A 12,462-nucleotide genomic window follows, 5' to 3' on the forward strand; every position below is an offset into this window, starting at 1 on the left:
ACCATCTTCAGGTGTCATTCGATCTAAAAATGTGTAATAGGATGCAGATTATTGGACAGCCTGTTTAAAAGCCATTTTCGTTGGACCAGAAAGCTTCAACATTTCCTAAGAAGGGCTTTTTATTGGTCTATTAAACCAGTACTGTAATAATGAATCTGCATATGAACATATACTATTAGGCACACATTATGGTTTTATAACTTCCTTTTCCTTTTTTTTTAGTGCCTGGCTTCTAAACCTTCATTATAGATCTGCATCATAGAGTTTTAATAAAGTGTTGATGAGGACAAGCTTGATAGGTGCGAAGAGTTTTATTAGAAAAAGAAGATACAGACACAGTCTCTCTCAGTGGAGAGTCGTTCTTCAATAAAACCAAACACCGTGGGATTGAGCTCAGACAAACTGCTGCTCTGCAGTCTTTATTAGTGGTCTACAGTCATTAAACTGCTTCTGCATGAGACTGATAACAATGACATGAAAAAAGCTCTTTTTTTAAATAAACACTTCCTGTTTTTAATACTCCTCCCCCTCTTCATCTTCTTCGAACGAGTCGACGCCGACCTCCTCGTAATCCTTCTCCAGGGCAGCCATGTCCTCTCTGGCCTCTGAGAACTCTCCCTCCTCCATTCCCTCTCCCACATACCAGTGGACGAAGGCCCTCTTGGCGTACATCAGATCGAACTTGTGGTCGAGTCGAGCCCAGGCCTCTGCGATGGCAGTGGTGTTGCTCAGCATGCACACTGCTCTCTGCACTTTGGCCAGGTCTCCTCCAGGAACCACGGTGGGGGGCTGGTAGTTGATGCCCACCTTGAAGCCTGTAGGACACCAGTCCACAAACTGGATGGATCGCTTCGTCTTGATATTGCCGATAGCGACATTGACATCTTTGGGCACCACGTCACCACGGTACAGGAGGCAGCAGGCCATGTACTTTCCATGGCGAGGGTCACATTTCACCATCTGATTGGCCGGCTCGAAGCAAGAGTTGGTGATCTCAGCCACGGTGAGCTGCTCGTGATAGGCCTTCTCTGCTGAGATAACCGGGGCATAGGTGGCCAGAGGGAAGTGGATGCGAGGGTAGGGCACCAGGTTGGTCTGGAACTCTGTCAGGTCCACGTTCAAGGCTCCATCGAAGCGAAGGGAGGCGGTGATGGAGGAGACAATCTGGCTGATGAGGCGATTCAAGTTGGTGTAAGATGGGCGCTCGATGTCCAGGTTCCTTCGGCAGATGTCATAGATGGCCTCATTGTCCACCATGAAGGCACAGTCGGAGTGCTCCAGGGTGGTGTGGGTGGTCAGGATGGAGTTGTAGGGCTCCACCACAGCTGTGGACACTTGAGGAGCTGGATAGATGGCAAACTCCAGCTTGGACTTCTTGCCAAAGTCTACAGAGAGACGCTCCATGAGCAGAGAGGTGAAACCAGAGCCGGTTCCTCCACCAAAGGAGTGAAAGACGAGGAAACCCTGGAGACCTGTGCACTGGTCAGACTGACCGAAAAAGGCACATATTAAAATTTAAGAATCAAAAACAACATTCAAAGCCCATTTATTTCAGCAGCCCCACACTCAAAATCTCTCCAGGTTTCTGCTCTTCTCTCACCAGTTTGCGGATCCTGTCAAGAACAGAGTCGATGTGCTCCTTTCCCACAGTGTAGTGGCCGCGGGCGTAGTTGTTTGCAGCATCCTCCTTCCCGGAGATCAGCTGCTCAGGGTGGAAGAGCTGGCGGTACGTTCCTGTACGGACCTCATCTGAAGGAGAGCAAGAGAGAGCGAGCAATGCTTTGACTGTTCATGCTGAGTGAGAAAATTTGCTCTTAAAAATCGAACCGCACTATTAAAATGGATGCCAAAACATTAGGAGTCCCCCTGAAGGTCATTTGGGTCCAGTTTGTAGTTTCTGTTAATGGCGTTTGGAAGAACAGAAACTTTACAAAGGCTCTTTTTTGCTTTTGTGGGTGTAAGTAAACAATAAAAAGGAGCCAACATGCAATAAATATTAACACTCTTGATGCAGCTCTAAGTCTGTATTAATTCCATCTGTAGTTGCAAAGGCATAATGAAAATATTGAGTGAAAGAAGAAGAGTGGATCTGACTGGCTGATATAAACTCAAGTGGGCTGGGCTACAGAGAAACCCAGCCTACTTGAATGATTTGAAATGAACTTCGGCCAGGAGATAAATTCATAAAAGTGACTGTTACAGCATCAACATTATCTTGGAACCACCTGCTACCGATAACAGAAAATGATTAACTAGTTTTAACTTCATAGCTTTGGACATTTTTATAGCTCAGTTTACACACACGTTATGAGTTTTTTGGCCACTTGGGGGCAGCAGAAACAAATATTTGCCCACTACATAAGAATCAGCTCCACTTAGAGCCGAGCTCACGTCCTCTTGATAAACAGAAGTTGAGATTCCCTCTTTTTAGCTCCTGAGGAAAAACATCGGGCTCTTCGACTACTAAATGCTCCACTATGTTCACCAGCTGGACTTTAACCGGGTCCCTCTGCGGCCAAATGCTGAGCATTGAAAGTATGTAACATTTCAGGGTGAGGCTTATCTTAGTTCATTGTGTCTGCAATCTAGTCTATTTATAAAAGAGTGCGATGACAAACCACTGTATGACAGCTTTGTGATACTTCACAGTTTGCCTGTGTCTGCAGACCGTAGCAAAAACTCAGACAAAAAGCATGAAAGGAGTCTTTTAGCTTTTTAAAAAACTGATTGAAAAAGTTAATCACCTTAAACTCTAAATGACAAATAAAATAACAGCTCCCACCAACCTTTCGACGCCCTAAACCCTTAGGTCTTAAAAACCCGCTCAGAGTAAAACCCTCACCGATAACAGTGGGCTCCAGGTCCACAAAGATGGCTCTGGGGACATATTTCCCATTGCCGGTCTCACTGAAGAAGGTGGTGAAGGAGTCGTCATAGCCTCCGGTGGGCTTGTCGCTGGGCATGTGGCCATCTGGCTGGATGCCGTGCTCCAGGCAGTACAGCTCCCAGCAGGTGTTGCCCATCTGGACACCGGCCTGGCCAACATGGATGGAGATACACTCACGCTGTAGAGGAAGAAAACAAAAAAGACATTTTAGTCATTAATATTCTTTTTATTTTTGCTCTAATATACAGCTGTTGTCAAAAGTTTACATCCACTAATCACTGGCATAAATTTCATGGTAATTTGGGACTTTTAATGATTTTATTTAAACTCCCCTTTTTACATGGTGGAATGATTGTACAGCATACGTCTTTAATCACGTTGTTTTTTTAAAAGAGAGAGAAGAAAAGGGGTCACAAGTTTGAACGTATTTTGGGATTTCTCTAATCCACACAGGGTCAACAGTATAAATACAGACTCAAATAAGAAACGAACACTCCGACTAATATTTGGTCAAATTTCCCTTAACAAGTTGAACCTCAACCAGACACTTTTGGTCGTCATCAACAAGCTTCTGGCAGAGTTGGAACACCCAACTGTGCTCAAGTTTCAACCATCTAGCTCACAGGTGTCAAACTACAGGCCTCGAGTCCAATAGGTTTTAGATGTGTCCTTGATCAAACACAGCTGATTCAAATGGCTAAATTACCTCCTCAACATGTCCTGAAGTTCTCCATAAGCCTGAATGAATGAATGATCATTTGATTCAAGTGTTTTGACCCAGGGTGTTATCTAAAACCTGCAGGACACCAGGCTTCGAGGCCTGGAGTTCGACACCTCTGATCTAGCTGTTAATTCAACACGTTCTTAATTTGAGGTGAAGTTGAAGTATTTGGAAGTTCCTCCTCCTTCATTATTCCATCCACTTGCAGTGTACCAGTACCACTGGCAGCAAAACAGCCCCAGAGCATGATGCTACCACCACCATGCTGGTGGTAGCATCTGGCTACAGCTGGCACAGTGTTTTTAGGTTTGAAAGCCTCACCTTTACTCCTCCAAACATACTTCTTGTCACTGTGGTCAAACAGCTCAATCTCGTCTGACCATAAAACTTTTTGGCTTGTCCATGTGGGCTGCTGTAAATTTAAATTGAGTTTGAAGGCATTGATGATGATCACTAACAAGATAGGCCTCATATAGGACATCATAGAATCTTCAGTACCACTTATTAAAAGATTTAAGTGTGTTTATGTATATATGTGAGGCAGTATCTATATGTTTGACCCTGTGCGGATTAGAGAAAATCCAAAATAAATTCAAACTTGTGCACACAATTCTTGTTTTCCAAAGTCATTAAAGATGCATGCTGTACTGTTATTCCATCCTAGAAATTGAACATTTTAAAAAAAAAAATGTTAAAAGCCCAAAATTAATATGACATCATATCCATGATAAATAGTGGTGTATCAAAAATCACATAAAAATATATATTTTTTAAGGCTAAATTGTTTTAACTGGATACCTTACTGCCAACATTTCTGCCTTTAAGCCTGTCATGACCTGCTTTATAAGACAGTTGAGCTGGGTGGAGTCGATTTGCTCTACAACCCGATTTCCATGTGTTCAAATTGCCTGGATCTGCAATCTTATAGTTCTCAGGCATCACTGCCTTAGACCAGTGGTCCCCAACCCCACAGAGCGGTTTGTGCCCGACAATATTTTCACGGACCGGCCTTTAAGGTGTCGCGGATAAATACAACAAAATAAAACTAGTACCGGTACCGAAAAAAAGAAGATTTATTTATAACACACGTGAAAAGACCCAGGAAAACCGAGTTAATGAAAAAAATGATAACAAAATAAAGCTAAAAACTGATAAAAGCCCTGAAAACCATACATTTCACACCCGAGTCTCAACTCTCGCAGCCCGGTACCAAATGACTCACGGACCGGTACCAGTCCGTGGCCCGGGGGTTGGGGACCGCTGCCTTAGACTAACAAGCAGTGGTGATTAACACAGTCTTGTCAGAGTGTGTGTAAGGTCCAAAGTGCTTCCACTCCCTGCTCAAGTATTTTTTTTTGCTGCTTATAAAAGATGTGGGTGAGAGTGAAAACGTGTTTGGTCTCATCGTGCAGAAGCAGCCTGAGGGAAAGTAGGATGCAACATCAGCCAACCAGTTTAGGCTGTCAAAAAGCAACATGGATATGAAATTAGCCTCGTTCATGAATTATTAACCCGAGTCATATTTATCTCTGCAGATGATTTTGTTCCACACTGTTTGCATTGTCCCAGCAGTTTCCCTGTCAACAGATGACCATCTGTCCACGAAAAAACGAGAGCACATGCGTCATGTGTTGCTCATACCTGCTAAGACAAGACTTCAGGTATTCACACCCTGATGTATTGATGGATAAGAAACAGCTTCATGTTTACAAGGTGTCTCAGTGGGAAAGCGGATCTCAAATTCTTAAAGCCAAACATGCCTGTTTAAACCTATGGCTAAGCCTACAAACACATTTAAAGAAACCCTAACAATGCTGCCAGGCATGTTCGTTATATAAGATACGATTAAGCTGATAATCAGTCTCGAGGCATGTTTTACATTTGAGGAGATAAAGGGATTTCAGTGGAGAGATATTTCAGGAATTTTCTGAATGCAAGAAACCAAAAGTTAGGATTAGTCACCACAAACCAAGCTCAGACACTCAATAAGCATGATTTAAAACTATTTATCAGCTCAGCTTTGGGCTTCTTGTGAATTATGATCCCTTCACCCACCACCGTCCCCCTCCTTTGTAAAAGGCTCGTGATCAGAGGCGGAGGAGGGGAGGATAGGGTCACCATGACAGAGCTGCTAAGTATGGCGATGGTAGACAGCTATTTTGAGTGTCATTCAGTGTCATTCAGACGACCCTCAGAGAGCGGCGGCTACACTTTTACTCCGCTAATCTGCAAACAATCTGACGCTTCCAGCCTCTCTGCAAACATTACATTACACTGCAAACATATATGAAGCTAATTCAGCAAGAGCTGTTGTGACATCTGTTGGCTGAATGTGAGGAAGGTGGGCGTGACGGCCTGTTTGCTTGCTGGTGTTGCAATATGCCTCGCAGCCTTGAAATACCCACTTCCAGGAAAACATGGGGGCTGAGGGGGGTGTCTAGAGTGAAACTGTGCTTCCTGTATCTCGTCCCCTGACTGAAACCACGTCATGTTTGACGTCCGGGTCTCCATGCTGGTAAGCTAACACAGTAGAGAGCTTTGTGCTGCAAGAGTGCGCGCTCAAACAAAAATGCAGAAGTGGCTATGAGTCATTAAAGATTTTGGAGTTTCCTGGTTTCCTCGGATGAAAGTGAAGTGGATTGTTGTTGTTTGTGTGTATTTTGGTGAAAGAAGGAACCGGGTGGACAAATCAGAAGCCGTCCAGACCAGACGATGCCAAGTATTCACTTAAAGCTCACTCTTTAAGGTGGAATTGAGTCTCTGAGCTCTCTGCACTTCCCCCTCCTCAGTAGGAAGTGTCACAAGAAACCGTTTTCTTGCGTTCAATCACTTCTGTCTGCCTGCATTTTCCAAATGACCTGCAAATGTTATACCACTAACTGCTGCAAAGGGAGTAAAAGTCAGGGGGGGGGGGAGGGAGGTCAGAGTCCTGAAGTTTATGCACAGTTTCTGCTGATTTCCCTTATCTTTAACATTTCGAGCAACTTTGCTCAAAACGTTGTGCACTCCAAAGACCCCGGAGGTTGGAGTTTTTGCAGCTTGTGAGCACGCTGCTGAACAAAAATAAATGCAAAATACACAAGCGGCCTGCTGGAAGCCACATCAGCATTCCCAACCAGCCGGGCAAACAAGCACGCCCCTCCTGACAGACACACAGTCCTCCAGGCCTCATATGGAAAAAGTTAACCTTCCCCTGAGCCGGAGCTGAAGCCAGCTACCCGGTAGCTTGTTTCCACTGACTGACTCTATGTTTTAAACATACATTTGTTTTCCGTGGCTGAGGTAGGAGGTATTTCCTGCATCAGCGCCAAAAACAGAAATGTGTTTTGAGAAGCAGCCTGGGGCCAGTAGAGTAGAAATAGTAGACTGAAGCTTGGGTTTGAGAAGAAAGTGTGAAGATACAAGAGGAAACCTTAAATTATGAAGAAATTTCAAGTCTAATATGTTGCATTTTGGGGTAATTACGGCTGAATAGAAGCAGTTCTGTACTAATAACAGTAAATAATGTCTGGATTGATACTCACCATTGTGCTGTTTTAATTGTTTTCCAAGGAGAAGAAGTAGTTCAAATCTGCAGGTTCTCACAGTGCACCTATAATGAGATCTCTGTGAGGGAAGTCTCATCAGTGTGTGACACGCACACTTTTATAGCTACTACAGGAGGTGGAGGAAAAGGGAGGAGGAGAGGTGGAGCCACCCAACAGCTGAGACTTTGTTCTTTTTTTAAGGGCAAGAGAAGTCTTCCTCTGTGTCCTTGTCATAATAAAAGTCCACAGGAAGTACTCAGATGATGTAATCTTCTGATAGTGATCGCTGTTTTTAGTTCCACAGGTGTGAAGTACATGTTTTTAAAAACTCTCATTATAGGTTTGTTCCACTATGTCAAAATAAATTTGTGTTACCTAACTTTCTGTAATATAGATCTCCTGTTCCAGTACTGGATCCTCATATTAAACATCAAACATTAACTGAAGTTTTAAAAATGTGCAAGTAATACATATGACTCAACAGCTCTAAATGCTCAGTTTCAGGCAGTTGTTTTTCTAGCCTTGGCTCTGTATGATGTCATAAAGAGCAGATTTCTTCCTAATATGGTCGTCTCTTAAATTTCGTTGTCATGTTGTAATTTTTTTTAGAAGTGTGCTGTTGTTAAACTCCCCCCCCCCCCGGGGGCCAACACCGTTACATAATAATCTGCTCTTCATCACATGCCTGGTTAAATAAAGGTTATGCTGACTCACTGCACCATCTTGTGACAAAGTTGTAAAAAGTCTATTCAGATCCTTGTTAAGTAAATAAAAGATTTCTGACCCTCATCAACCCTGTTATTAGGAGCACACTCCTCTGAGAGTGCTCTTTAATGGGTCTATAATGATCTGAATGACTTTGATGCAGGGCATTGTTCTGTGCTCACTATGCTAGTCCTGAGTACTGCCTTTGATCACAAAATTTTACTTAATAATCTTAAAATAATACTTTGGCTGGTGTCTCTGACTCTGTGTTAGACTGTTGGCAAATTATCCTGTAACAGGGATAGCTCAGTAGGTAAAGTGGTCGCCCCATGATCGGAAGGTCGGCGGTTCGAATCCACTTAACGGCTACCCTGAGGTACCCCTGAGCAAGGTACCGTCCCTACACACTGCTCCCCGGGCGCCTGCTTAGTGGGCTGCCCACTGCTTCACTGAGTGAATGGGTCAAATGCAGAGAAAAACAAGTAATTTCCCCATGGGGATCAATAAAGTATCCATTATTATTATTAACCCTGCTTCTCCAACCTGTGGTGTTCCTCAAGGCTCAATTTTTTTTCCTGCATTCTTCTTTCAGCTGCCATCATCGGACATCATTCTGACATTTCTTATCATTTCTATGCTTATGACATTCAGCTGTATATGTCTTAAACCCCACCGGCTTATCCCAGATTAGTGACCCTAACAATGACCTTTCCAGTAACACTAAGGCCCCTGCACTTCCTCCTGAAATACATTAAAGAATCAGTTAAACACTTGCTTACTAGATAACTCGTCTAGATAACTTGCAATGCCACGTTTACCAGCTTAGACAAATCATCTTTTTCACAGCTGGTTATATGCTTCTTTTGTTTTAATTAATTAATGAATTAGTTATGTTTTTTTAACAGCTAATTAATGTGTTTAAATTTAACGTTACACTTAATTATGATTATTACTAGACTTTATTTTATTGCACAACACTCTAAATAAAAAAAACTTCACTTACTTAACAACTTGTGGTTAAACTAAATAAATAAATAAACTGGGATTACACAGAAGTACAGCCCAGTCCTACTTAAATTTAATCTGATATCTCCTAAACAGAATACAAAGATGTTTAGGACATTCTGTTGAGATTCACTATATAGCGCAGTATTTAACAAAAAAGTGCCCTTAAGGAAGAGGCTCTGAAACAACATACTTTAGAGGTTGGAACTGAAAGGCTGCACGAGGTGCAAGAGAAAAAGGTTACTTTGAAATGAGCAGAATAGGTCTGTGTTAAGACAGTCAGCTTAATAAATTAAATATGATTAATATTTAATGCAAATGAAATGACCTGTAAGTATATAAAGCAATTCAAATAAACAAAAGGCACCTTTCAATTGTTCTTACAATTTACTTACATTATCAGAATTATAGTGACTCGTTTCTGTATATCTGAAAACATGCTGACTTTAAATTTTGTGTGTTATTTCTTATATCTCAAAAACAACAAATGACCTATTTTTGTTTCAGTCATGTTTAACTTTAGGTTTTGTCACATAACTTAGCAAATGTGTTATTTTATCTTTTCTGTTGGGGTTAAATATGATTTCAGTATAAGCCTCACAGAAACTTGAGCTTCTTTCCTCATGAAATATTATCACACAGAAGAGCTTCACCATCAGTCCTCCTGCTATAATGAATAGATGTTGTAACACTAAGGCTGAACCTCTGTGGTTAAACTGTTTATAGAGTTACTGACAGTGACATACTGCATAGATGCCTTTTCAATAACAGATCGACAGTGCTCTCTTCAGGTCAAATGACGCAACTGCATGTCTGCAGCTTAAGGTACAGTTGTGTTCAAAATAATGACAGTCCAACAGGAGTAACCAGATCAATCAGTATTTTGGTACAAATCATATTATTACAAAGCAAATTGGAATTGTAAAGCGCTTTGGGTGCCTTGAAAATTATCAGTCGGTGTAGTAGAGTCAGAGAAACCAACCAACCCAACACTCATGATATGAATGCACCCGAGTCTGCGTAACTGAATTAAGTGAAATGGGCGTGTTCAATATGATAGTAGTAAAGCAGGGCGATATGGCCAAAAATATTTATCACGATATATATTTGAAAATTTGCGATAACGATATAACTGACGATATAATTGATGCGAGACAAAATACAACTCCACAACATTACTAGCGCAAAAAGACAACCTTCCATTAATTTTCACTTAAACAAGAAGCTGGTTTTTATGTACATTAAAGCTTTATAAAAATTTAACAGTGCAAATGCAAATTCCTTGCTGAAAGTTTAACCAAAAGGCATTTCCAGTAGAAATGGGCTGACATATCCTGAGCATAACCATGTATAATATCCACTGAAGTTAAAAAGAGGTGCTTTGTAACATTAAACTGCAGTGTGCAGTACGCATTTTTCGGACAATAAGGTGCACGGGATTATAAGGCACATTAAGCGAAACAAAGCAGTCAGATAAATCAAACTTTATTAAACTCATTCTTCTTGCTTCCTCCAAATCTGTACCAGTGATTCATTAATGTTGAATTCTCTGGCAGCTGCTCTATTCCCATGTTGTTGCAGTATATTAATGACTAACCTCGTATTGTGGATGGATTATCTCAGTTGTTCTCCTGACTGAAGTTCGGTCCGTTTACAGCATCCTGCCATGCGATTGCATTTGTCTCTAACCATGAGGAACCTTCACGTTAACTTTTATCGAGTGGAAAAGTGTTAGTGTTCGTCCTCCAGCTTCACTGTTTATGTCATGCTAACATAGCTGTGTCGCTAGCGATCACGTAGCACATCATTATATACCAGCTAGCCCAACTTCAGTAACCCTACAAACGTCACTGCTGTTTAGTTTCCTGTCTTCATTTATGTTGGAAGTGATAGCAGAGCTGTACGTTTGATTTTTTTCAGAAATCTATATATCATGCTTAGGCAACTAGCGAAATTAGCGAGCTAACTTCCGCTAGCTTCCTGCTAACTTCTAACTCCGTTAAATGTAATAAATTTTGTTTTCATGGATGCCTGGAAGTTAAACTTCATAGTTACACCTGGTAAAGCAGCAATGCTGATCGTTTTATTAAAGATGAAAGAATTTAGACAGTTTTTAACTCTCAGTGATGCTGCAGTGTTGTTTGACCTGAAGCATACGGAGTTTAGGACCCAGATTACTCCCAGATTTAAGAGCATCTTAGTCCGACAAATACGACAATAACAACGGCCGCTTGCATGTTCTGCAAAAAAATGTGCTTTCTTGTGTATCTGACAGACAAACACCAAACCAGCTCCACATCACTGAAGTTGCACCATTTTTACAAACCAATTCTGGTTCATCTGTTTCACTCAACAATCGGCCGTGTGCGTATGAAAACAAAGGCACTGCGCATGCGCGTTTTACTCATATTCTATCGCGATATTTCATTTTCCTATCGTTGCCTAACATTATACCGGTATTACCGTGAACGGTATAATATGGCCCAGCCCTAGATAGTAGTATAGTATGATGTTATGTAAAAAAAACAAGGATACAATTTGCCAAAGAACATATCAACTGGCCTAAAGAGAAATGGAGAAACATTTTGTGGAGTGATGAAAGTAAGATTGTTCTTTTTGGGTCCAAGGGCCGCAGACAGTTTGTCAGGTGACCCCCAAACACTGAATTCAAGCCACAGTACACTCTGAAGACCATGAAGCATGGTGGTGTAAGCATCATGATATGGGGCTGTTTCTCTTACTATGGTGTCGGGCCTATTTATCGCATAGCAGGGATCATGGATCAATTTGCTTATATCAAAAGGTCATGCTGCCTTATGCTGAAGAGGAAATGCCCTTGAAATGGGTGTTTCAACAAGACTATGGCCGCAAACACACCAGTAAGCGAGCGGCATCTTGGCTCCAGACCAACAAAATTCAGGTTATGGAGTGGCCAGCCCAATCCCCGGACCTTAATCCAGTAGAAAACTTGTGGGGTGACATCAGAAATGCTATTTCTGAAGCAAAACCAAGAAATGCAGAGGAATTGTGGAAGGTTGTCAAATCATCCTGGGCTGGCATAACTGTTTACAGGTGCCAGATGTTGGTCGACTCCATGCAGCACGGATGTGAAGCAGTTCTCAAAAACAGTGGTTAAACAACTAAATATTAGCTTAGTGATTCACAGGAATGCTAAATCTGAATGGTTTTTTTCAGTTTATTGAGTAAATATTTGAGTTTGTAATGAAAAATGCAGACACTGCTATTTTTTTGAACAGCCCAGTATCATGTTTTGCTTCATTTTCTGTAAAGTAATTGAAATATTGATACTTTGTTCTTCATGTTTTGATGTAAAATATAATGTGCAGTGTTCCCAATGAATGGAAATAAAAATATTATACGGATTTTGAGCTTTACTCACGTTTTAAAACACACTGTTATTATTTTGAACACAACTGTACACTACACTCACTGGCCACCTTTGTTAGGTACATCAGCTACTACTTAATGCAAATATCTAATCGGCCAATGACATGTCAGCAACACAGTGTATTTTAGGTAGACATGATTGAGACAACCTGCTGAAGTTCAAACTGAGCATCAGAATATGAGAGAAAGGTGATTTAAGTGAGTTTGAA

General features: G+C 41.5%; 1 protein-coding gene across 1 annotated transcript; it reads right to left on the reverse strand.

Moving 5' to 3' along the window:
* Positions 1–292: 292 nt before the first annotated feature.
* Positions 293–7,285, reverse strand: LOC308394425 (tubulin alpha-1C chain-like). Its single transcript, XM_080878755.1, has 4 exons — positions 7,133–7,285; positions 2,843–3,065; positions 1,601–1,749; positions 293–1,488 (listed from the first exon to the last, which is right to left on the reverse strand). The coding sequence occupies exons 1-4, from the start codon at positions 7,133–7,135 to the stop codon at positions 514–516; spliced, it is 1,350 nt and encodes a 449-aa protein (XP_080734881.1). The 5' UTR covers positions 7,136–7,285; the 3' UTR covers positions 293–513.
* Positions 7,286–12,462: the final 5,177 nt, after the last annotated feature.

The sequence above is a fragment of the Rhamphochromis sp. 'chilingali' genome (genome assembly GCF_963969265.1).
Source record: "Rhamphochromis sp. 'chilingali' genome assembly, chromosome: 3".
In the NCBI taxonomy this organism is placed as follows: domain Eukaryota; kingdom Metazoa; phylum Chordata; class Actinopteri; order Cichliformes; family Cichlidae; genus Rhamphochromis; species Rhamphochromis sp. 'chilingali'.